Here is a 26705-nt window from a genome sequence, read left to right as displayed (position 1 = left end):
CTCCAATCTTGTTTTAGTCTCTGGTTTGACATGCCATGTCCTAAATTCTGCAACCAGCCACCCAAACAGTTTGCACACAGGATGTTATTTTTTTTCCTTCACATTTTGAGAACTTTGCGTGACAGTGCTCCAAAAAAAAACCTCAGTCTGGCTGTGAGGAGACAGGTGTAGTGTAAGGGTGGTTGACCATCTGTTCTCTGTGTGATCTCTTCTGGCTCCTGCTCTTGGGAATGTCTGTCCGGACGTTAGCTTTTAGCGCTAGCTCCACTCCTGTCTTCTTCGCCATCTGCCTGCGCCTCTGTGATGCCACATTCCTCTCTGCCTCACCGGGCCTGGCCTGTTGGCCAACACTTTCATTGAAAATTGAGTTAGTGGATTCTGTTTGTGGGGGGGGGAAGAGGGGGCCGGGGGGAAGAGGGGGCCGGGGTCCCTTCGGACAGATCTGCAGCAGCTAGCTTTGTACGGTGTATTCTTTGCGGTCTTTGAGGCTGTGCGGTTTGCACATCAAAGCCGCATTATTTGGTTGGAGATTGGTTTATCTGCGTTTGTGCGCTCAAATCCCCCCAAATACCTGACGACCTGTCTGAAGTCACGTTGGTTATGAGGGTGAAAAGACTGCTATGAAAGAATTCGCGCAGAAAGCAACACAGGAGGGAATCTTGGCATTAAACCGTCCGTGCTTCCTGCTTTTTAGAAACCTCTGACAGCCGCGGAGCAAGAGAGAAGTCTGTGGGCTGTGCTATGAATCACTGTCACATTTGAGCAGTGAGTCTTCTAAAGGAGGCCCCAGACAGGGTTCGGAGAACATTTGGAGAACAGGAAGCGCTCGTCACCACGTCGCTGACCTGAGAGAGAACCCCCTCACGTCCTTCCTCACCTTCGGTGATCACCTAGCTCGGGACCCCACACCAATCTGCCAGCTCGCTGTTCATTCGCTCAGGCCGATGCGCCTGGCCACCCTCCCATTCGAAACGATTCCCCTCCGACATGAAAAGGGCCGGGCCAATCACAACCGTCCATGATAGCCGGATAAGGGGCTTTAATACGATGACAGAACAGAGGAGGGTCGTTCAACAACCAGGCCAAACATGGTTCTGATTGGTTGTATCTATCAAATTTGATTAGATCCAGAGGCATTTGGGTCTGTGCCTGTTGATAACGCCCCTTGGAAATGTAAAATGGAACTGAGGTTCCAGACTAAAACAAATTTGCCAATTGGTCTGGCGATGCCAGGTTGGTTATTACCATGCTCCGCCTCAGTCGCAGGTTTGATTGACAGCTGGCATGCAAATTCCTATATATTCGATATATTTTGATAAAGGACATTCAAATTCCGCTAACAGACTTTTATTGGTTGAATGAACTCATTGTAATTATTTTTGTCATGTGTCAGTCTGCTTGATATGACATAGAGCCAGAGCATAGCATTTTGAATTCCAGTAATTACTTCAGACAAAGCCTCAGTCCTCACACTAGTTCCTTCAAAAGTCATTAGCGAGCTAAGCCTAGATTTTAATTCCATGTTGGGATGGGCTCAAATAAAGAAATACAAAAAATCATGGCAGTGAATGATTGTTTTTTGACAATCCAACGTGTCTGAAATGATTGACGTAGTAACACAGTCAGTTAAGTGAATGGGGATTCCAACTACATCACTGGAACTTTCTCTACAGTTAACAGCTTTGCAACAAATTACCCCCTCTGAAATAATAAACCTTAACTTGACCTTGACAGCAACGAAAGTGAACAGTTTATAGGTGGACTTACTTTAATTCTAATTTAGTCTGTCAAATATAAAAGTATGAAGTGATATTATCAATTATCAGTACCTGGCAGGTTCACCAAACTGGCCAAGAAGGTGCAAAGGTAGATGAAGAGAGAGAAGAGGAACGAGAAAGGTGAAGAAAGAGGAGAGGAAAGAGAGGTGAAGTGAGAGAAGAGAGGAACTGTCCTCTTCTCTCCTCCGCACCAACAGCTGCTTCATGCCCACTCGTGTCTTGTCATGGTTTGTCACCGACGGACTTTTCATGACCATCGGTTTTGGGAACCTCACCAGGAAACTCCCACAGCCGGGATCACAGCGGCTGCTGCGGGCGTGCAAGTGCGACCAGGCTGAGCGACACCATACTGTCTCAACAGCCAAAATCACCGGGCTGATGGTACGTCACGCCCAAACATCCCCCTCCAGAGAATCATTTGCAGGCGTCGTCACGGCAATGCGCCAAAAAAACAACAACAACAACAAACAGGAAGTGACTACTCCCACGGTGCGCAAAACAGCTCACGAAGACGCGCGAGAGCGCCCGCCGACACACACACACACACACACACATGAGAGCAGGTTACACACACACACACACCCTACAGAGGTTATTTTCTTTCATCTCAGTGGACACACAGTGTTTAAATGTCAAGCCAGTCAGTCCTGGTCCTTCTCCTTCCAATGGCCAAGCTTCCCCTCCCTCCCTCCCTCCCTCCCTCCCTCCCTCCCTCCCTCCCTCCCTCCCTCCCTCCCTCCTCCCTCCTCCCTCCCTCCCTCCCTCCCTCCCTCCCTCCCTCCCTCTCCTCCCCCCTTCTCCCCCCCTCCTCCCCCCTTCTCCCCCCTCTCCCTCCAGACCGTCTTCCTCTTCCTCCTTCAGGCTCTGCATTCACACACCAACAGGACTTTAGATCGACCGCATACAACTTTCAGATTCCCTCCTAACAGATTCCCCAGAGCCTGTGTTGTTCTTCCATCCCAGTAGAGAGAAGGCCTCCGCATGCCCGAAGACAGAGCCTTGATCGCCCATCAACATGGACACAGTCAAAGTAGCTGGTCCACTTTGGCCGGATGACTGTTTGTTTTGATTGAAGGCGCAGCCTTAGGGGGTTACAGTAACTGGAAGATATTGGTGGTCCGCATCTGTGATGTGGCATCCCTGACCGGGTGCGCCCCTCAGAATAGCCAATCAGGAGGAGCTAATAAGGTTCCTTGCAAGAGCAGCAGGTTCAGGCCTCTCATTAGCAGCTTCCGACATCAGGACAGCTGGACTTTTTTCGCCCCTCAATTAAGGCGAGGCGAGCAGACGACTCCATCCCTCCAAGGTGCGGCTGTTCTCTCCTCTGAATATGCAGGATGGGGGCGTGGGGGAGAGGGCGCGGGGGGGGGGGGGGGTAGGGGTGGAGGCCTCTATGGGGGGGGGCGCAACGGACGTGTTAATTGTGAGGTGGCTTAACTTGGTTTGCGAGAAGAGAAGCGAAAAGAAAAGTAGAGAGAAGGGAGGAGAAGGGAGGAGATGAGCGAAGAACAGACCTTACGCAACCTCGCGTTTGAATCGGCCTTCGGAACACGCGACGCGTCCGCCGAGAGAGGACGAGACGCAGACTCCGCCTCCGCCGTCTGCCCGCGTTTATCTGAAGCGGCAGCCGTGGCACAACGTGCTCGGGGTCAACGAAGAACAGCTCCTCCGCAGTTCTTTACAAGGCTCGGGGGGATTCCCGGATCCGTCGGCGTGAGCAGCTACAGTGCAGTCAATTAGGCGGGCCGTGGTAGATTTCGGGCCGGGGGAAAGGAAAGAGACAGGTGAACGGCACGGCCTCTTATCGCCGTCCTTCTGCTGTGGCGGCTTTGAAACAGGCGGGGCTGTTTGTCTGGGAGCGAGACGCGCTGGAGGGAGAAAACCGGCCTTTTATCTGTACCACAGAGAGAGAGAGAGAGAGAGAGAGAGAGAGAGAGAGAGAGAGAGAGAGAGAGAGAGAGATGAGGAGGAGGAGGAGGAGAGGGAATATGAGAGGGAGAGATTCAGAGTAGGGGACAGGCTGACAGGAACTGGAAAGACAACAGGGGGAAAGAACGCAAAGAAAGAAATGAAAGAGAGAGAGAGAGAGAGAGAGAGAGAGAGAGAGAGAGAGGAATGAAAGGGAGCGAGAAAGAGAGCGAGAGAGACAAAGAGAGGGAGAGAGAGGGAGTGTGAGGGAGGGAGGGGACTTGCTGTGAGGAGATTGGAACAACGGGCAGGCAGGAAGGCAGAGCTGCTGTGATGTTTGCTTGGGCAGGGTAGGCTAGCGTCCTCTAATGTGCGGCATCAATCAGGGATGTTCGTCGCAGCGCAGCGTGGCAACTTTTATCGGCGCTCATTAAAGTAAGTGCAGATATTTTATGCGTCGGTTGAAACGCGAGGAGTTTTTCATGCTAATTTCTCTCTTCTTCAAGATTTGTTATTCGTCATCTTTTGAGCAAGCTGGTTGCCGGGGTAGAGAAAACAGTGCGGGGGAAGAGTTTGCTGAAACATCACATCTTCTGGAGGATTCTGCCTCCGTTTATAGGGGCGAACCTCTGGAGTTTTACAAATCCTTGTTACACGTGATCCTAAGGCCTTCTAATTCCCTCCCTCTTGCTCCGTTGTTGAACAAGAATCTTCATGAGTGACGTCTTAACAGGAGGGTGGAATAACTTTGCGCGATGATCGTTTTTCCCGTAGAACCGCGTCTGTCTGAATCTTACATTTTGACGGGAACGGGGGGCAAGGGGGGGGGGGGGAAGATTTGGAGTTTGGTGTTCTCTCTCTGAAAGAGGAAGTGACTCTCTCCAACCGATGCCCTGGAGAGAGTCCCCCTAAGGGCAACACGTCCTCTCATCAGACCCCCTCTTGTCCTCTCTCACTCTTCCTCCATCCCTCTCTCTCTCTCTCTCCATCTCTCTCTCTCTCTCTCTCTCTCACTCTCTCTCACTCTCTCTCTCTCTCTCTCTCTCTCTCTCGTGTTCTCCGTCCAAGCCGGGTCCCCGATTCCCCCGAAACGCCGGCGCCTGTGCAATGAAATGAACCCGTGAACTCTGCACAAACGTGCCTCCCCGGAAGAGGCTCTCCCGCGAGAATACATTAGCAGATGAAAGCGGGTTGGCGTCGAAAGCTGGATTGGGTTCTGGGTTCGCTCCCAGCCTTTGAATTTCAAAGCATCGCGCCACACCACGGGGACTTCGTTCTGTACAAGCTTGGGAAAATACAATCCCATGTTTAGTCTTAATTGATTTCTTTTATGAACGTGCGTAAAGAACGACCATTCGTCCTCATTAGACATTGCAGTGCTGATCTGAGATGAGTTAATCCACTGCTAATAGGAGAGTGTATCTTTTTAATCCAAAGACCTCTTCTCGCACTGGATGGTTCCATTACTGCCCATTACGATTTCAAAATAGGTCCAAAGGGCCGTCCTTCATTTCAGCTGGTCAGAAATACCACTAAGCTTGCTTTCAGCTTTCACCAAATTGTTGATGAAAACCGGAGTGTTTTGATGTCGGGATTGACCTGGCAATCATTTGCAGCTGAGCTGAAGTTCTGCCCAACAGGCCCAGTCAGCGCATGCCAACACCCCTCACAGGAGGGTTTCAGTAAGTCCTGAAACGCCTGGGACACAGAGTTACAGTATCTAGTGAACCTAACTTACCTTTCCGCACATCACAAGCTAATCTCCGCGCAGAGTAACAGGCTGAATACAGAGCAACGGAGACCTTGACGTGACGATCAGCTGCACTGCCAGGAGAAGGGAAACAACGGCAATTTGACACATTCACCTGGATCAGTTTGGAAAGGCGTTTTAAGGACGTTTCCTGAAGCGCCCTGACTCTGAGCTTTCTGTGGGGAGGTGGAGGTGGTGTTGGAGGTGGAGAGAAGGGGGGGGGTAGAGAGAAGAGAAGGAGGGGTGTGGTGGAGGTGGAGAGAAGAGAAAGAGGGATGTGGTGGAGGTAGAGAGAAGAGAAGGAGGGATGTGGTGGAGAGAAGGGAAGGAGGGATGTGGTGGAGGTGGAGAGAGGGGAGGGTGGAGGTGGAGAGAAGGGGGGGGGGTGGAGGTGGAGAGAAGGGAAGGAGGGATGTGGTGGAGGTGGAGAGAAGGGAAGGAGGGATGTGGTGGAGGTGGAGAGAAGGGAAGGAGGGATGTGGTGGAGGTGGAGAGAAGGGAAGGAGGGATGTGGTGGAGGTGGAGAGAAGGGAAGGAGGGATGTGGTGGAGGTGGAGAGAAGAGAAAAGGAGGAGGGAGGTGGAGTAGAGCTGACCTCCCGTGCTGTACTATACCAGAACCCCTGCAAGGCAAAGTCCCGTTCTCATCTGTAATCTATTATTCATAGGGGAGAAGGCAGAGACGAGGACTGGGGAAGGAAGATAATCCCCCCCCCCCGACCCACTCTCCCTTATACCCCCCCTCTCCCATTCCTCACCATCTATTGTGCTGAAACACAAATGGAATGATTGCCTTTTGTTGTGCGAGGATATTTTCTATTCTGCGTGGAATTTGAAAAACCGGGCTAGCCATTCCGAGCACTGCGGCCCGCAGACTGCCGACGATATCGGGCAAACAACAAGAAGGATCCAATTAAAATGTATCATCTTCAGCTGGGGCACCATCTCCAAATCAATTTCTTGAAGATTAATAATTGAAAGGGAAGATGATTCCAAACCCGTAGTGTGTGGGTGTTTGTGTGTGTACCTCCTCTGTTAGTTGAAAACAAATAATTTAGCAAAAAGCGTTTAGTTAGAATCTGGAGTTGGAGGTTCAGATCTCTACTAGTGCCCTGATGTTGATCTTCAGCATACGGAGACACGTCACCTCAATAACACGAGCAGTGTAGATTGAGAAAACTGAAATAAACAGCCTCAACCACAAACCGCTTCAACGATATTTCAGACTGGCGAATCCCACGGCATATAAAACAGATCTTTAGAATTCCTGTGGATCTTGCTCGCTTAGTAACTTAACAACTCAGTAATCTCACGTCCTCTGATGCTTGGAAGCGGTGCAGATGGATGGCTCCTGCCAGACGCTTCTTTGTGCAAATAAACAGGACAGTAAACCAATCAACAGCTCGTCTCGATCATCCAATCAGCAAACAGACATGTTTTTCATCTTAGCTGTATCAGTCAGGCAGTGAGGCAAACAGGCAGTGAGGCAAACAGGCAGAGTGCATCGCAGCATCTTAATGTCCCTCCGCGGTTCCTCCAGCAGCTAGCCAGGGAGAATCCCCCCCCCCCCACACACACACACAACCTCACACTCTGGGCTGAAAATCACGCAGAGGAGTGTAACAACCGTTTGGTGTCTGCCGTTTTCGTGCTCTCGCATCTGCTGCCCCGGGTAACGGGGGGGGGGAGGGGGGTGGGGGGGAGGAGGACAGGGAGGGGAAGGTAGAGAGAGGAGGGAGACGGCGGAGGAGGACGATGAGGCGATTCGAGATCGGAGGGGGGCGGGCGGCAGGACGTCCGGCGCGGGCCGGTGGGCCGCTCTGCAAACCGCCCCACCCTCCGTCGTTCCTCCGTGGTGGAGAGGGGGGGCGCTCTCAACCCTCACCTGACCGGGGGAGCAAATCGTTTTCACGTTGTCGTCAGCAACCCGGCGCCCGCCTCCACTCCCTCACGACCTGATCTGGTGAACCTGTCTCGAGGCCCCCTGAGTGATGGCTGACAGGCAGGGGCTGCCTCTGCTCAGTCCCCCTGCACAGACCTCGGGTTAATAGACAGGGGGTTGAGCCTCTGTAATTGAAGGCCCCTGTTCAATAGCGATAAATAATGAAGCTTCTCTGGGGGCCATTAGGGCAGGGCAGGCTGGGGGGCAGAGACACGTGTGTGTGTGTGTGTGTGTATGTGGTGCCATACATTACATCTGCCTGGTAACTTCCCATTGCACAAAGCAATCGTTTTTTTCTTTCGACACTTAATGTTCTTCGTAGTTCTCACAGTTTCACAACCTCGGCTAGATTCCTCCCAAGGCCTGTAAGATCACATGGTTGTGGTTAGTGTTGGGTACATCCAGTACCCAGCACAGCCCACAGTACTAGACACCCTAGCACAGAACAAAACATCTTCCAGTTAGAAAGCATTGAGTGAATGCGAGAGGACGTCAGACCTGACAGTTATGGGTATTCAATTCTCCTCCCAACTGTTTGTGTGTGTGTGTGTGTGTGTGTGTGGGGGGGGGGGTCGTCATGTCTTAATTAGCTGAGAGTGTGACATACTGTAGAGCCTGGCCTAATACCCGGGGGACAGTAGGACCCAGGCGCTGACGTATAGAGACAGGCGTCACTGACAGCAGCCTAGGGGGGGGACGACGACGACGACGACAAAGCAGAGATGTACCCCCCCCTGGATGACAAGAGCAGAGGAATGACTCCCCAAGGGGGAGGAAGAGAGGAGGGAGAGAGGGATGTAGCTCGAGGGAGAATTCCTTTAATGCACTGGATCCATACAGTGCTGGGTCTACATTCTGGAGATTGCAGGGCCCCAGTGTAGAGAGTCTGACGTACTTCTATGTGTCACACCCGTGGGTTTTTTTTCTCACTCCCTCTATATATTTTCTAATTTTCTCTCTCTTTCATTATTTTTCTATCTGTCTGTCCCTCTCTAGCCCTATCTCCCACAAGCTCTCTCTCTCTCTCTCTCTCTCTCTCTATAAAGATATAGTTTGACAGGATTTGTTGCTGGCTGTGTGGAGTCCTGCAGCCTGTCCCTAAGGGGAGCTAGCAGTGACCAGATAAGAATGTTCCAGAGACTGTAAACAGACACTGAAATGTCACACTAGTTGTGCTTGTGTGGCTTGTTTGCCAAGCTTTAAGAGTCTATTTGTGTGATATATGTGTGTGTGTGTGTGTGTGCGTACGCGTGTGCGTATGAGTATGTGGGTGTCTTTGTGCTACTGCATGTGGGTGTTCGGGCATGTGTGTGGAGTGACAGTGAGCAAGGGGTGAGTGAGTTTGTGTGAGTGAGAGAGTAAATGAGTGTGTGTGAGTGAGTGAGTGAGTGAGTGAGGGGAGAGAGAGTGAGTGAATGAGTGAGTATGCGAGCAAGCGGGCGGGCGGGAGAGAGACAGAGAGCGAACGTCTGAAGAAGACAGTGATGGATCATCACATCTTCCCCATCTTGTGGATCCGGCCATCACTGCTCCTGCTGGCGGCCAGTCAGACAGCCCAAACAGACAGCCCAAACAGACAGCCCCAATCCTGAGCTCTTATTGGACATGCAGCTTGGGCTGCCGTGGGCAACGGAGCTCAAACCCCAGCAGCAGTGCAGGTGCACATTCTTAAACCCCCCCAGCCGTTCCATCCGTTGACCAAATCCCCCCCCCCCCCGGAAAGCCCCGGAAGGCCCCGGAAAAGCCTTCCTCTCAGTCAGTCCTCTAACTAGAACAGTCAGCTGACTCCCTTTGCACCAAACACATGCTTGAAAGCTCGCGGCCCCTTGGAGACGACGGCGGGATGTTGTGACGTTGTGCAACGCTCTTGTCGACACAGGCCCAAGGAGGCTCGCGCTGGACTCCAAAGCGCACAATCCACTCGAGTCAACGTCATCCCCAGATGTGGGATTGTTGTCGTCGCCCTGGCGACGCGCATCCCTACCCGGGCTTTTAACGGCGCTGTGTGAATATGTGTCTGTTTTGAGCGGAGCTCCGCACGATGCAGAGACGAGCCGGGAGTTAAATGGGTTTCTAGCTCGCTCTGCCTTCTCTTGTATTTCTCATTTCACGGACGCGGCATTGATCGGCCTCCTGAAAGCGCTGTCCGTGCCGACCCGAACAGCTCTATCAATATCGCATCAGGCCTCTTTCTAAACAGGGGCCTGCTCGCGTCTCTCTGCCAGGCTGAGACAGATGGAATAGAATGCAGAGAGATATTCATTCCCGGGGCGGTGGAGTCACATGGTGTCTGATGCCGTCTCTAATGCTCACTGATTTTTCCGAAGCTCAGATGAGAGGTCGTCGAAAAGGTGGTTCGGCGAGGCGAGGGTTTTAGCTGTTCTCAGGGTGAAGAGCGAAGATTGGGTGGAGATAATGTGCCCACTCTTCTCTCTGCGAAAGTGGATTTTACATTATTTAAAACCGTACATTAGCTTGAAATGGTGTGCACAGATTGCATAAATTAGTAATGTGCGGTGATAAGTATTCTGTATTTCATTTTCAAGCTGACAACTCCTCTAACTAAAAAAGAATTAACTGAGAAAGTTGCTGAATGTTGTCGTGGGTAAATGGAGGTTCCCAATATATCACACATTTAATTATTTTTTCTTAACACACCTCACCACGATGTCTATATTGCTAAGTCAGTGGGGTCTTGCAAGTCAGTATACAAGTAAAGTTGCTTTATCACACCATGGGAAAATATCTGGGAAGTAAGTTTTTTTTCAAACCATTGGTGGTTTATCTGGCAGATAGAGCAATCTAGGGAAGCATGAAAGCATTAAATTAAACCGGGAGGAATCAGTCATGCAGCTGTTGCAAAGCCCTTGGGAAATGTAGTCAAAAATGGAAAGTGTTTCTGGGGGAGGATATCTGTGTGCTGGCAGTTCAATGACTACAAGCATGTTAGCTAGCTCATTAGCCTGTTAGCAAGAGCTGCTTCTAAAGGCCCTGGTGAGTTTGCCTCAAAGCAGCAGTGCGGCTACGCTATCTAGCTTTTAATTAATGTCCCAAAAAAGATTATCTCAAAATCCACAATGTGCATTGTTATGGCATGCAGTTGAAACAGCTTGTGATTAACTTGCAATAAGGGCCTTTGAACAACATAACGCAATGCTAATTCCCCGCAAAATCGGATGTTTTGATTCATCACTGAGGCAAGAGGACTGACCAAGGGCATGGTCTATTTCTGAGAGGGCTCAATAGAAATGACTCATTCTGCTCTAAGGGGAAACAGGAAATCGACAATATCAATCACCTGGGGGCAGACGTTTGGAGTGCTCATTTGGATTAACAATTATGATTGTTTTCAGAGTACAGGGCTAGGGCTAGCCAGGTTTCCAACCATTGCAGGAGTATGCGATTGATAAAGATCTAATTGAATGAAGGAGGAAGCAAGAAGAAAGACACAAAACAGGTCTTGTGTAATCGTTCTTTGAAGTGACTTTCCCCTAATAATTTAATAGGGCATAACTAATGCCCTGTAATATGTTTTAATTGAATTTGACCATGCAGTTTAACTATAGTAGATATTCAGCATAATGACCTCTTCACTGAACGCCTTCCTAATAGACACTGAAACTTCTGCTAGACTGCTTTTACGAAGTCCTCGTCCTTTAAACCGTTCAGAGTGATCTTTCCAGAGTGCCATTGTGATGTTGATGGTAGGGATTTTGATAGTGTTGTCAGTCAAGAACAACAGAAAAGTGATTCAGGGTTTGGAGGCCTGTCTTTCCTGGCTCCCTTATCGTGTTAGTTAATTGAACCATAAAACATAAACGTTATTAACTTGCAGCCTTATCAAATCATAGCCCCATTTTATGAATTGTTACTAAATTGCTGTTCCAAACAGGACAATGCCATTCCGTCTCCATGTGTAATTGTTTAATGTACTGTACATTATTATCCAGCAACAAAATGAAATTGCTTGATACTTGTTTAATGGGGGGTTTGACACAAGCTGTTGCACAAGAATGCAACCCGTGAAAGCAAAACTGTCTGACAGTAGTAGTATACTACTACAGAGTAGGCTCTGTGTTATCAAGTCATGCAGTCAAGGTTATTCGTTCTGCGGCCTGAGACGAAAAGCCAACTCCAGCCCTCCGTAGAGAAGCCCCACCCCTCCGCAGGTAAGCCCCGCCCCTCCACAGATAAGCCCCACCCCTCCAGAGGCTGCCGCAGCAGAATGGAGCACATTCTAACTCTCCTTCCCTCCTCCGTCAAGGAAGAAGGAAACAGAATCAAAGAAATAACAACTTACACATCCAACACTCCTCTATACATTTTCATAAACACTTTACCGATCGGTTTTACATACATCCAGTCTTCAGCAACTTCTCCCCTCCCCGTTCCCTCTCCTCCTCCATCCCAAACCATTTGATTGATAGCTATGCACATAATCCATTATGGCGGTCCCATTGATTGAGACTGGCAATCACAGATCAGTGGCGAGCCAGCCGGCACTAGAGAAGTGGGTCTGTCCGCTGAGACTGGTCCCTCACACAGAGCCAGGCCCAGATGTCAGCCTGCAGCCGACTAATCACCACGCCACAGTGAGTAATGGCTATGAAAGCAATCACTGGGGGAATGCATCATCTCTCCTGCCTCTCCATACATCAACCTGGCTCCTTCTCATTTGACTGAATGCGTTTCAATGTGAAATATGACGCCTTGTCGAAGAGAGAGAAAGAGAGAGAGGAAGGGAGGGAGAAGGAGAGAGAGAGCTCTGGCTGCCTGTAGAGTTCTGGTCAGTAGTGATAATTAAGTATGCTCATAAACAGACTATTGTATTTCATTTGATGGCAGATGTGTGGTGTGTGTGTGTGTTGGGGGGGGGGGTTGTTTGCCTTGGTGTCACGCTTTCTGGGATAGAGTCTAGTTCGCTACCAATTACATCAAATTCCACTACCCAACGGTCAATGTATTCATATCCCTTCACGATACAATGGCATATGTATGAGCGCATTATCAAATGCTTCCGTTTCACAGTGACAGAAAATCGTTTCCAGCAAAGAAATATTTAGTCGGAAGCAGCATTGACAACGGTCCTTGATGAACCGCTCAACTGCGGCATCACATTACCAACGCTGAGGAGAGTGCAGGCAGGAGACCGTCTGGTGGCATTGTTTACACTATCAAAAGTTGTTTGTGTCACAGTTTGGGACGTGTAAATGTTTGTTTCCCCACAGTGGGGTTTCTCAGTGGTGGAAGAGATGCACCATTTTGTTGAAACCGCAGGAATCCTGTCCTCTAGCCATTTCCTGTCAGCTCAAGTGTTCCGGAACTCCGAGCGCTCAGCTTTTTGCTGCGATTCCTTTCCCCGTGACCTGTTTCTCCCCTTCTCCAGGCGATTCTTTCTCACTTCTTTCACTAGACTAAAATGTGTCTTTGCCACTGTGTCTTAATCCCAAAGGTTGTCTAAAAGACTCTAATGTGGATGTTAAAATGTTACAAGTGTAGGAGTGAACTAGCGCGATGGCCCGGTACGCTTGTTGTAAATTAGGATATCAAGTGAAGCAAATGTCCCTTTTCCCTGTAGGAAAACTGAGAATATGCAAGTCTGGCAGGCAGCTTGTCCACATATGCAGAGAACAAAGAAAAGTTTGCTACGTACAAAAAAGAAAATGTTTTCTCAACCGCGGGTCTATTTATTCTACAGCAAAACTGATTTACGTTCCTGTGCGTTTACCATATGAGATTTCCTTGTTTGAACCAAATTGGCTCGGCATTCCTGGAAATGAGTTGTATGGATTTTTTTTTGCACGGTTGTTTTTCCCCCGTCTCAGCTTGGGTCAGTACTTAATTGGCTGGTGGGAAGGCGGTGTCAGATAGCTCCCTAGCTCCCCAGCGTGACTCTGCGCTCCTCACCTCCGTCTCCCACACCGAGACAGCATTGATTGGCTTGCAGAGGGCTTTAACCAATTACTTATCTGGAATTTCAAAGAGGAACTTAGCAGCAATTTCTTGTGACAGGTTTTGAAGTGCTTGGACACAGTGTTCCATCTGTCCAGGCAGTTTAGGACCTTGTTTAGCGGTTCTCTGAGAAAGAAAGGAAGAAAGAAGGAGAGAAAAATATGTTATTGATTTGAAAATGCTGTTTAATTCAAGTTCATTGCTCGCTTTTGCGGCAGTGAAGCCCCAAACCGAAAAAATAATTGAACTCTGGGTGTGTGTCTCTGAGTGTGTGTCAGTGTGTCTGCCTCGGAGTGTGTATGCCAGTGTGTGTCCATATGCTTGTGTGTGTGTCTCCATGTGTGTCTCCGAGTGTGTCCATCCCTGTGTCCGCGCATCTCTGTCCCTTCCATAGTAAATACAATTCTGAAATCAGTGGCAGCCATGTTCCAGTCCAGTGTTCCCCCTAACAGCCGCCCCGCACCTCCTTCCCCTGCGAACCCACTCCGCTAGACTCTGCCGCTCAATCGAGCATCCTCGTACGGCGCTCGACCGTTCAGCTGCTGGCGCCATTCTGAAATGTTAATAAACTTGTAGCCAGTTGAATGCTGCTGTTGTCGTCGCAGGAAGTGACTCGCGCTCCCGCATTCTCAATGGCTTCATTAACGCATTACCTTGAGTCACGGCGGCGGCTGCCAACAGTAATTAGAGCCCAAAAGGAAGATAGAGCAATGTCCTGGGGCCTGCTCTGCGCTGTGTGGCTAGCTGATACGCTTTACTAGATTCACCAGGGTGATTGACATATCAATAGACGCCGAGATAGATTAAATGCCCTCAATCAATATTAAAATTTGGCTCACTAAGGCCTTGCGCCCACGAATTGTGAACACATTGTCAGGTGGTCTGTGAGTTGTGGTAACCCATCAGACTGCCGGGATGAAATCCTCTTATCCTCATCCTGAGAGGGATGACAACAGGGTGTTTATGGTTTCTGAGTGTGTGTGTGTGTGTTTTATTTGACAGTCAGGGTCAACTTGTGAATGTCGCTGATAATTGGAAAGCTAAACAAAGAGGATGTTTGTGAATATACCGACGCTGGCTAAAGGTTACTCTCGATTTCCTTAGAGGTACACCACCATAATGAAGCAATTTTTCTTTTGTTTTTGTACTCTTAACCTGCTTATTCAGCCAAAGGCTAAGCGAGGAGAGCTAAAAAGAAAGTAACTGTCTCTGAATGTGTCAAGATTTGAATTCACAGCTGCCTTTTGTGGGGGGGGGAAAACTATTGAATTTCACGAACCCAATTCTCTATAGTCATGACACGGATTACTTATGTCTCTTTTGTAAAACTTTGGCAAAATGATAATTAAATAGCAGCTGAAGTCTTTTATCCCCTATGCTGACTTAAGAAAACCTTTATCAGACCAAATGACAGACAGTCAACTGTGAAAAGGCTTTCTATTTATTCGTTGCAGGCAACACACCCACACCTTATGCTTTTGTGCACACAATTGTTCTGCTTCCATTGTTAATGAGTTTTGAATTAGCTCTGTGTATTGTATTGGCAGGAGACTGGGACCCCTGCAGAGTCTGATTGTACAACTGAAGGAAAGCTGCAGGAGAAGCAATAGAAACAAATCCAATGTGTGTGTGTGTGTGTGTGTGGGGGGGGGGGGGGGAGTGTGATTTGTGTTTCTTTTGCTATGCCACTGGGGAGACACCAAAAATTGCGTAACCCGTCAAAATTCGCCTGGTAGCTCGCTTGACGACAGAGCTCTGATTGGACAAATCAGATTATGATTTCAGGCACACCCCGGGCTCTGACATTGGTGCAGTCCTTTGATTGCGTTGCAATCGTTTCAATCTGAACTTGTTTATGCAAATGCATGTTTTGGCAGCAAATGAGCATTCCCACAGATGGTTCTCAATCTGTGGATGTCCATCTTGGTCAGGAAAACTCAACATTGAAGCAACCTTTACAGTGCTAGCCTCTCTGCCCTTCAACCGTCTGACTATGGTAGCCTCAAATAGCCTACTTTTTTATAGCTTGTTGTTGCATCTTTTACGCTTTATTCAAAATGTTTAAAGTGAAATATGACAGAAAAGGCAGGGAGAGAAAGAGAGGGGAAGACATTAAGCAAAGGGCCGAGGCTGGATTTGAACCCAGGCTGCTGTGGTAAGGCCTCAGCCTACAAGATATGCAGTTTTATCCGGTGAGCTACCAGGGTTCAGGACCGCCATTGTTTTTATCTCTGTGCAAGTTACAGCTCTCACCGTCTCAACCCGGTGAGGTCCATGTCCTTGCAGGACAACAAGACATGACGGATCGATACAGAGCAAGACGTCTTTGGAGACGTTGACAATGTTTTATTCAGGCGAGGCCAAATCTGGTCGGGAGAGGCAGAGGTTAGGCCGGGCCGTAGGGTCAAAGGTCACTTTGCGTTAGATATTAACTCTCCATCGAGGTCAGAGAGGGCTGTTCACCAGTCGATGAGTCACTCAGGAATAAAACAGAACCATGGAGAGTCCGGGTCATTCAGAATGATTCTTTCATATCATCTGTACTGTAGGTTTTATTGAACCCCATTTTCTTTCATTTGCTCTTTCTTTTTGTCTCCGTTTTTGTTTCTCTCTCCTCTCCACTCCCTCTCTTCCACAGCACTGCCTCTCTATAATGACCCTGTGGACAGGAGAGGCGATGGGACTCCTGGTATTAAAACAGCATTTTCTACTTTGATCATCCAAGTGTGTGTGTGTGTGTGTGTGTGTGTGTGTTTGAAGCACAGAAATAAGACTTCCCTCTCCTATCCTTGTTACCTTGTGAGCTGCACCCCGCTCTGCCGAGGCTTGCGGGGTGTAATGCTGGGAGATGTAGAGCTAATGAAGAAGGCTTGTTCAGAGAGGAGACAGCTCTGACGACGACACGCTGCATCGCTATTAATCACCTCATAACAGTCCTACTTCGACAGTCCACAGCTAACATCGTACTGTACGTCGACGCCCCCCCCCCCCCCCCCCCCCCCCGCCCCCCCGACAATCTTTGTAATGAGTAATCTGCATAAGCTATACTGTAGCGATAAACGACAAAAACCTCTCCTTTATCTTCGGGCTATGGCTGAACAGCTTAATTACCCCACTGTGAAACCTACACGCTTAGCGCGTCTCCGTTTCCATGTCGGCGTTCTGTCTTTAACCCCTCGTCGTCCTCTCACTTCCCATCGCCACCAGCCCTAGTGGGAGTCCTCCACCGACACGTCTACGTTCGCCAAAACATTGTTTACCACCATGTAGGATGAGATGGAGAAAGAGAAAAGCGAAAACGTTCACCACCCCACAGGAACAAGAGGCGGTCGGAGCCGTGTGGTTATGTAAGCACTTGTCATAGGGAGCGATGGAGAGCCTGAACAGCAGGGGAGCAGTGGGGCGGATGCGTGAAACAAGTCACACATACAGTCGACGACGTGACGTCTCTGCCAGCATGCCACCACAGGTACACAGACGAGCACCGTTACCCTCCTCGTGCCGGTTGATTAGTTAATGTGAGCGTTCACAAGGGGTCTGTCATTGGATTGAGGCGTGCTAAAATGACGCACACTTGACGAAATTGAAAGGTCATAAATATACATATAGATGACAGACTGTGGTTGTCATGGCATATTTAAATCTGGGGTCAGATGGCTGAGCGGTGACGGAGTCGGGCTAGTAATCTGAAGGTTGCCAGTTTGATTCCCGGTCATGCCAACTGACTTTGTGTCCTTGGGCAAGTCACTTCACCCTACTTGCCTCAGGGGAATGTCCCTGTACTTACTGTAAGTCGCTCTGGATAAGAGCGTCTGCTAAATGACTAAATGTAAATGTAAATCTCTCTCTCTGCACATACATTTACAGGACATGTAGACCTAGTATATACATGTTGTTATAGATAGAGATACAGCTCTGGAAACAAATAAGAGACTACTGCACCTTTTTCTTTCCTTTAAAAAAAAAAGTTGAGAAGGACAATTTTGAGTGAGGAACAGAAGGGTAACATTTAAGATGCCACTGCAAATTTTCCCCCTTCTGTTCTTCACACAAAATTGTCCTTCTCAACTTTTTTTTTCAAGGAAAGAAAAAGGTGCAGTGGTCTCTTATTTTTCTCAAGAGCTGTATACTGACATATATAGATTTATGATATGATACAAAACCCTATGAGGGCTTTTTGCACGGAATAATTTATTGTTCATCACTCTCCTTTAGTGTTATAATGACAGTGACATTTTATTTATTTAGTGCATGCTTTTTCCAAAGCATACAGTGTTCTGCAATTATGCTACTTCACAATGCCTTCGCAAAGCTGAAAGGTTAGCAGTGAGGAGAGGTAGAAACCATCATTTGTTCTCGTCCGAGAAATCAACTCACTCCGTGTCCGTGTGTGAGTGTGTGTTATTGCTTTACTGCAACCTCACACACATTTGTTCTTGAAATTACCTCGGTTGCTGGCTGAACTCCACCTCATTGATTCCAAGAGGCAGTGCTGTTGCAGAGTGAGGGCCGAGGCAGAAACAGACCAGCAGAGCCCTTGTCCACATATTTACCCTGGGACACCAATCTAAATGAAAATCTCTGTAAACATTGACTCCTTGCGATGCTGGATAAGCAGTGGATAGGCCTTTTTGGACGTGTCCTTCTTGCACAGTGACATCTTTGTTGTCCATCTAATATACTGCCATGTTCAGCTTAGCATGGGGGTTTAGCTTCATGCAAGTGCATTTTGTTAACAGTAACCTTCTCGGCTCACTACTAGAAGCACACCAGCCTAGTAGCAATACTCTTCAGAAACATGCTAGTTTACTAGCAGTATGCTAGCCTTTCAGCAGCAATGTGATAAGCCTCCAGCAACATGCCAGCCCTTTCACAGAGTCCAATCCACACAGGTTAGCCAGCTAGCTATATGCTAGCCTAGTACCATGATTATAGCCCACGAGCAATGCGTCCAACCAGTACATGCTAGCCTACATGTACAAATACACTAGCAATATGATCTGGCACAACAACTAGTTTTGGTGCTGGAGAGACACCGGTGACAAGGAGATTGGTTCGTGCTCAGCTGGCTGAATCCAGTTAGGTTGAAGCAGATATTCTGCAAATCCTTGCCACATCTCAAGGAAGCTCATTGCTGACAACATGAACGCATTTCACTAAAGTGCCGTTCCAATTCCCCCGTGTGCATGTGTTGAACAGAAACACCTGAAACCCGCGGTGAGCCACACACGTTGCAGTACACATGCTCATTCCCCCCCCCCCCCCCCCCCCTCCTTTTCATCCTGCAGCATTTACAGAACTTGATGTGTCTTGAGTAGCTCCCACATCAATGCCAAGTGACCTGAAAAAGATGCTGAAGTCTTTTATGTACGGGTTACATTTGCAGTCCTTCAGCTACATCAGACTCACTTACGTCTAGCGCGGCAGGAAGTGCTTGTCGGTGAACGGAGGGACAGAGGGAAGGGGGGGGGGGGGGGGCGGTTGAGCGATGGCATCCATGACACAGTTCCTCCTCGTGTGTCCTATAGATTTACCTGATTACATCCCATCACGCATCGTCTTGACCCCAGACTGCAGCCTTTAAGAAACAAGAGTGGATCCTCGAGAAGACCGGGCTGCCGCTCGAGTCTATAAATTGCTGTTTGCTGCGGAGAGAATGATCGGATATCATAGGACACATTGATTTGGGATTGAGCGGAAGAGGAAATTGCCATGCGTCGGCATCGAGTCAGGGTACGCCTGCAGACATCTACTGCGTGGGATGGTCCCCGGATGAGATTGTAAAGCTTCTTTTTAAAGAAGAATTTAAAGAAGAAAATGTTTTTCTCTCTGTTAGCTGGCAAGATGTAGGGTTAGAAGCAGGTTTAGGGACACAGAACAGCACCCATTTTCCTCACACAGTAACTCCTGTTTAAACCTCCCCTTAAGAAACAGCCTGTACTTGTCGAATTCACTGCAGATCCATAGTTTTATGACTCCTAATGTTTTTGCGTTCAGTGAAATAAATAATGTCTGCCTATCTCTCGCTCTCGCTCGCTGTCTCTCGCTCTCTCTCTCTCTTTCTCTCTCTCTCTCTTTTGTACATTATCAACTTAACAGTTGTACAGTGTGGGGGATGCAGGTCTACTGTTTTACAACCCATTCATGCTCTGGTGTACGCGTGTGTGCCCTCGGCAGAAGAAGGGATTTCTGTGGGGGATGATGGGTAATCGATAGTGATGGATCAAAGGGCTGCATGGTTGGGGCCCTGTGGTTACTGGGTTGTAGAGAACGACACTCACTCTTACACCTCCCCCTCCTTCCCTCCCTCCTTCCCTCCCTCCTTCCTTCCTTCTTCTGTCCTCCTCTTCTCTCCTCTTTCATCTATGCATCTCACCCTCCTTCATCCAGGACTGTTGTGTTCAACTGAAAGGCTTGTTTGTGTGTGGGTGGGTGGGTGTATCTGTGTGTGTATGTGGTGTATAGTGTGTGTGTGTGTGTGTGTGTGTGTGTGGTGTATAGTGTGTGTGTGTATGTGGTGTATAGTGTGTGTGTGTGTGTGACCACAAATTCTGCTGAATCCATGTCAAAGGACCATCTCTGAGCAGCTCATTAAATGCACCATAGTAAAACCGTAAGCCTTTAGGCGTCAGCAAAAAACATAAATGTCCATCTGTCTAGTATGAATTTCTGCTGTGTTTTTGTACTGTATGTACAATAAATGGGATTATATGTGTGGTGATGCCATGAACTAAGCCTGTACTGATTGGTCAGCTGCAATGTTTGGGGGGCGGGGTGACAATCAATCTTGCCGTCGCAGTGTCCTTATTGTCATGGAAACAGGTGCTGCAGAACTAGCTCTGCATACCTGGGGGGTGAGCACTCAGCTTTGAACTTTGACCTTTGCCCCTCCACCTTTGCCCTAAACACTCACTGTGGCTGGTTCTGTTTTTCCAGGGGAGAAACATTGGCCGGTCCGCTCCCAGAGTCACCATGGTAGGACTGGTCGTTCTGTGTGAATCCGGTCCCCAGTTTCCCCCACTCACGTCTCCAAGGTCAGATCACCCTTCCATCCGTGTGGTAGGGGAGAACGGGGGTGGGGAACGCAAAGAGTTTTGTGTTCCCCTCTGCGCCCACTCCCCCCCTAGGCACGGCCAGCATATGGACGGGCACGTATCTGATCCTGGATCTGTGCCTGGGGCTAACTTAGACCTGGAGTGTTCAATGTGGTGCAGTGCCTTTCCAGTGATCTCTCAATCTAACCTGTACCTGACCCCTGACCCCCCCCCCCCCCAGCGTGTTTGCAGTCTGTCTGCTTCTGCCTTCTCCCATTCAGTGGTCGTGACACCGGGTGAACTGCAAGAAACACTACAAAAGAGGCTGTTTGCAATTGCAATACTTTATTGTATGTTTCCGCATGTAGAATCTCTGTTATAGAATCTCCTCCTATTCCAGTTCCATTCCCTATTAAGAACAAACAAAAAATCCCATCACATAATATATAGACTGTTGACCCAACTGGTCAACGAATAAAGCCTTTTATGAAACGTGCACTGCAGTTCACCCTATATTTCAATGTACTGTGCCTAAACCTCGTCCATAGCATCCCTCTACCTCTTCTACCTAATCTGCTGTACCATGTGTGCTGGTGCCTTTAATCAACATGTGTCCTCATAAAGTACCATATCTCCTGTCTAATATACCTACTGTTTTGTGTTATAACCCATTGTACTAAACCAGAGGCTGGTGTGGTCCAGCTGTTTCACTGTGCATGGTCCAGGACTGAAGGGGTTCCCATCGACAGGAGAGGAGGGCTTCAGAGGTAGGGATAAAGGCAGCTTTGAATGATGTTACTTCTTTTTACTTAAAGAAGACATCAGATAAATCTGTGCTTATCCCTGCTAGCAACACGTTGACCCTCCTCTCCTCAGAAGAGAACTCCGCCCCTTTCGACCGGCCCACCAAAGGGAAGGCGAGGCGGTGTGTCCGTCAGCAACCCGGAATGCTACATCGATCGACGACGCCGTCTTTCCTCACTCTGTAATCTGTTGATTGGATTTTGTGTGTGATTTTATGCTGTCCTGATTCCAACGGGGAGGGGGGGCGGGGGGGGGGGATGCGTCGCTCCGAGCGAGCGAGATTCGAAGCGCCGAGAGAGACGGTTTCTTGTTTTCGTGACTTTGGCGAGGTGACGTACCCCATGGGTGCAGACCGAGCTGCGGTGAGATCTCGATTTATCGGTGAAATACCATGGCGACTGTGATCCCGAGGGAGAGAAGCTTTAATAAAGCCATCCTCTTATTTCTTCTTATCACTCGAGGGTCAAGACTGTACTGGACGGGTTCACTGTCCATCACAGAGCTATATGAAATGTACCTCAACCTCTTGCCCCCCCCTCCTCCCCTTCCCGGTCTATCACGGCGCATTTGGTCAGTGCGTGTCTGGCATTTATAGAAGAGCATTTTACCACCGCACAGAGATGTCAAGTGACTAGTTGGCCCTGTGTGCCTGAGGGGGTTATCGGGAGTTATGAGAAGACGAGGATTGCTTACCAAGCGCGGAACCCCTGCTAGCGTTCTAGAACAGACAGCAGAAGAGAATACTCCGGCAATGAAAAAGAACACAAAGTTCTCTTCTGCTGTTTACCGGCTAGTCTATCCAGCAGACCACGAAACAGAGGGAATCAGTTAATCTGCTAACCGTAAGTCTCTTCGATGCGAGGGTCTGGCTCTATCTAATATTTAACACCCTCCGACTCAACTAGACTGGGAGGTTGTGGGCAGTTCTCTGAAGTGACGCAATTAAAATAACCCCGGGCATTAGAACTAGCTCCTCAACTGGGTCGGGCCTCCTCCTCTGGACGTGATGGCGTTGGAATCCGTTGCCGCGGGGACGAAGGAGGAAACGATTCGCCGAGAGACCTCCGTGTCCTCGGATGTCTCCTTCTTCGCCGCCTCGTCGGTGTCCTCGAGTCGTGTCCTCTGAAGTCCCACCCGTCCCATGACCTCCCGAGTGTCCTACGTCGCGTCCCCTGTTTGTGTCCGCAGTCGTGTCCTTGGCCATCCGGGAGAAGCAGCACGATAATGGCAGTTAACATTTAGCCGTTAAATGTTAACAGTCTTTGTCAGTTGTTAAATGCCAGGCCAGCAGTGTCTCTTAGCCCTGGGAGATGGGGGGGGGGGGGGGGGTGGAGAACTGCGGGGGGGCTAGGGCGGAGGGGGCTGTCTGCAGAGCCACTGGGAAGTACTGTAGAGGACCCTGCTCTGACTACACACCTCAGCACCCACTCAAACACACACGTCAACGCGCCGCCCATCCGCTCCGAAACACACACACACAGAGAGCCGGTCACGCGCACTACGGAAACACTCACGCGCGCCACCTTTGCGTGTGGCACACGCGCTCTGGCGTCGCGCACGGAGCCTCAGAACCCAGACGTGCGCTCGGACGAGATAGAGGTGACGGGACGGCAACGCTGTTGGCGTTATGGGGGTGGGAGGGGAGGGGAGGGGAGGAGAGAGGGGAGGAGAGGAGAGGAAAGGAGAAAGGAGAGGGGAGGGGAGGAGAGGAGAGAGGAGAAGACAGGTGTGCAGACAGGAGAAAGGAAGGGAGGAGAGGGTTGCCTCGGTAATGGACCTGAGCTGTCTGTGATTACTGGCCCCTGCTGCTCCCTTCCTCCCTCCCTCTCTTCTCTCTCGACGCTCTCCTTTTCCCCGTCCTCTCCTTTCCCCTCCGGTGCCCTCTCATCTCTTTCTTCCCATCCCCGCCCCTCTCTCTTCCCTTCGCTCTTCCCCTCGCTCTTGTTTTCCCTCGTTCGCCCCTCTCCCTTTCTCCATCTCTCCCACCCAGTGATCGTTTGTGGTCCAGCCCTTTAGGGCGTTCATCAGTGCCCCATAACCTCCCGATTTTCACGTACTGTCTGTACGTGTGTGAGAGAGAGAGTGTGTGCGTGTGTGTGGCCAAGTCATTTGACTGCCTGTTTCTCATCATAATGCAAATTAATTAATTCATGAGTACAAGTAACACTTTCTGCTGTCAGGTTCCTTTACACTACCACGTACTTTGCATACATACTGTCCTTTCTCGTTCACTCTACAAACATTTGTTTGCGTTTGTTGAGCGGGTGCTGTTTGTATGTGTGTGTGTGTGTGTGCGCATGTGTTTGTGTGTGTATGTGTTTTTATACAGTACGCATGTGTGTGTGTGTGTGCGCGTGTGTATGGTCTTTTTAACTTACCCTTGTGGGAACCAGATATGACTAAGAAATGAACCCTAATTAATAACCGTAATTACATTAAGGGTTATTAAGGGAGAGGAGGGATAGTAAACTAGGATAGTAAAACAAACCAGTGTGTGCTCGTATGTATTTTTATGTGTTTGTGCGTGCATGAAGGCGTGTCTTTGTAGATGTGTGTGTGTGTGTGTATGCAGGCCTGTGTGAGTGTATGCAGGCCTGTGTGTGTGTATGCAGGCATGTGTGTGTGTGTGTATCCTGAGGCAGTCCCAGGGCTGTGGTTAGGAACCGAGGTCCTGATGTCTTCCCAGCTGCTCACTTCCCGGCCCGTCTCTCTGATGACCTTGTTTGTTTGCGGCAGCCTTCTCTTCAAGCCATCTCTGATTACCAGGCTCCTCTCCCCCGCCGCTCCGAGGGAGTCCAGACTCCACAGGGCCCCCCCCCCCTCCCCCTCCCCCACAAGCCTCTGAAATCACCCTTAGAGGCCTCTCACGAGGAGAAGCGGGGTGTAATCAGGATCGTAAACAAATCACTGTGATTTTCGATGGGAGGGGAGGGGGAAAAAAGCGGGACGCCGTTTTAAGGACAATTGACCGTAAACGACGACTTCAGATGACGCTGACGTTGGCAAGTTCAGTTTTGCAGTTGGAGAACTTGCTGCTTCTCAGTTTCCCCTCTTCACTCGGTCTTTGGAACATCCGTTCATGATTCGGGGGTGGGGGGGGGGGGGGGGGTAGCGGCGTTGTCTACTCTTTGCGGGGGTAAACAAAAAGGAAAGTGAGATGTGAGAAGTGATGAAATGCTAAGCGGCGCGCCGCGCAAATGTCAGCGCGCTGAGTCACTGGTGGGCCATCTGGATGTGCAGCCTCACTAAGGAGGTGTTCTCTGGGTGGACCAGGTGGATGCACACGCACATATACACACACACAGATGTACGCACACACAGACACACATATATGCACACACATACATAAACACACCCACACACACACACACATAGCGCGCGCGCGCACACACACACAAATGCACATACACACACACACATATACACACACGCACACACACTCACACACACAAACTGATAGGGATATGAGTAATCGCCAAGCTAGGGTGTTTAGTGTGGGACCTGACAGACAGTTCCTCACCGACCACACAGCTGCGTCCAAAACCACGTGGACACGTTGAAAAACAACAACAGCATCCACTTCAACAGAGATGAAGGACCCTGTTTAAGCTGCCAATCTGGGGCCTCTGTCTGTCAAGACAGAATCAAATCCACAGGTTGATGACAGTCCTCCTGCCTCTCTCCACTAGCCTGGTCCTAACCAGACCCTCGTACATTTCATTTGTACAGAGAGTCTGGTCTCGCTCCATTGACAACGTTTACTTCCTTGTAGGCGGGTACTCTGTTGAAGTTTAAAACTATTGGATCTTCCCAGAGCCACTCTGATCTGCCATAACCAATCGCTAGCGTTCGCCTTAGCCAATTCCTTCGCTACTACTGTAACAGAGCTAGCTGCCGTAGCTGGAAAATCAAACTGTTCCCGAACCCCGTGGGGAGGAGGGCCACAACATCATGGCCACCAACAAAACTCAGCAAAACTTGTTCTTGCTCCGGCTTTAGCTTATGGATATTCGGCAGCGTTGCCACAACGGACCGAATGGCTTCGCTCGCATCTTTCTCCGCCGCCATTACGGAACTACAACACAAACTAGCGCACGACAGCCACTCCCTCTGTTCGCTGATTGGCCGCTAGAAGATTAACCGGAGACATCTGACTTACTTACCTCATGGCCAGACCTAGTACAGAAGCAAAATCTAAATTGAGCAGAAGTATGCCCCGTCAATCTGAATGAAAGAAGAAGCTGTTAGTCAATGGCTGATTGGCTGCCCGTACGTCAATCCCTCCCTCCCACACCCCTCCCACACCCCTCCTCCCCCTCACCCCTCCTCTCCCACTGTCCTCTTTGTCATTGACAAACACATTTGCTAGTCCCTCCAGAGTGAGGGGGCTGCTCCTGCAGAGTCGGCCCAGGGAGAGTGACAGATTGTGGGATGCTTCAGGGAAGATAACCCCCTCTGGGCTCCGTGGGGGAGGGTGTGGGGGGGCAGAGGTTTTTAGTTCTGGGACTTGCTCTCAAACAGTGCTAATTGGTCCCCAGATTCCAGCAGGATCATTGAGGGCTCCAGCCAGGCTATTAATTAGGAGCCAGTGCAAGGCAACAGTTAGCTGTCTTTCTGCTCTGGCTATGTCACGCTGTTGATCTCTCTCCTGTCTCGTTATTTGTCTCTATAGATCTATTTTTTGTCTGTCACTGGTCTCTCTCCAGTAACTCTCCAGTCTTTCTTCTGTCTCTCTCTCTTTCCAGCCTTTACTCCAGTCTCTCTCTCTCTCTCTCTCTCTCTCTCTCTCTCTCTCTCTGGTGGTCTAATGGCGTGCGGGCTGAGAGTTCACAAGTTGTGAAGTTTACAAAACCACAATTCGGTCGAATTACATTTCGCTAACAGTCAAGACTCAGATAAAACGAGAGCTCACTGCTCAAAGTGTGCTTTTGTGCGTTTTCGTGCATGCAAGCTCGTGTGCGTGCATATATGGTTTTTGAGTGTGTGCGACAACAACAACAAAACTTCCAAGAAAGAACAGCGTCCTCATCTTCGTACCCAAGCCCCCACGCGGGACTCGGCCAACCACGCCCAACCAGGTACCCCGTCTCTCCAGCTACAATCTGCCAACCGTCAAGCTTCCAATGGAGCACAATAGAACAAAACCGAACACAACAGGGACTCCGCGGTACACAAAAGAACACAAAAAAACGAATCCAAACTCCGCACAACACCGTAGAACACAATAGAAGGCGCTAGAAAACAACCAAACGCCCAGTGCAGATGACAGCTCGAGGACACTTCCCCTGGTCCTGTGTGACTCCTGGCAGTCCAGGCCCGGTCCCTCTCTCTGCAGCGTGACAGCTGGAAGCGGAGGTCTAACCAGTAGGCGCAAATGCATTTTTAAACAGGCACAACAATAGACAGCCAATGAACGCGTGGCGGCGGCGGCGGCGACGACACGCCGCGACGGGTCCTTCATCTGTGTCGGCGTCCCCCCTCGGCCGGCCCAGAACAGACACGGGCTGACACACACACACACACACACACATGGACGCA

At 49.5% G+C, this 26705-nt stretch overlaps 1 protein-coding gene across 1 annotated transcript in view; it reads left to right on the top strand.

The window, feature by feature from the left end:
* Positions 1-26705, top strand: part of shisa6 (shisa family member 6) — a 50304-nt gene that overhangs the window by 13961 nt on the left and 9638 nt on the right. Inside the window, 1 exon segment of the mRNA XM_067245401.1 lies at positions 20266-20304. Coding sequence (XP_067101502.1) covers positions 20266-20304 — 39 coding nt within the window.

Source organism: Osmerus mordax, chromosome 10, assembly GCF_038355195.1.
Source record: "Osmerus mordax isolate fOsmMor3 chromosome 10, fOsmMor3.pri, whole genome shotgun sequence".
Lineage (NCBI taxonomy): Eukaryota > Metazoa > Chordata > Actinopteri > Osmeriformes > Osmeridae > Osmerus > Osmerus mordax.
Note: the sequence above shows the minus strand (reverse complement) of the source record. Positions and strands in the feature narration are given on the sequence as shown.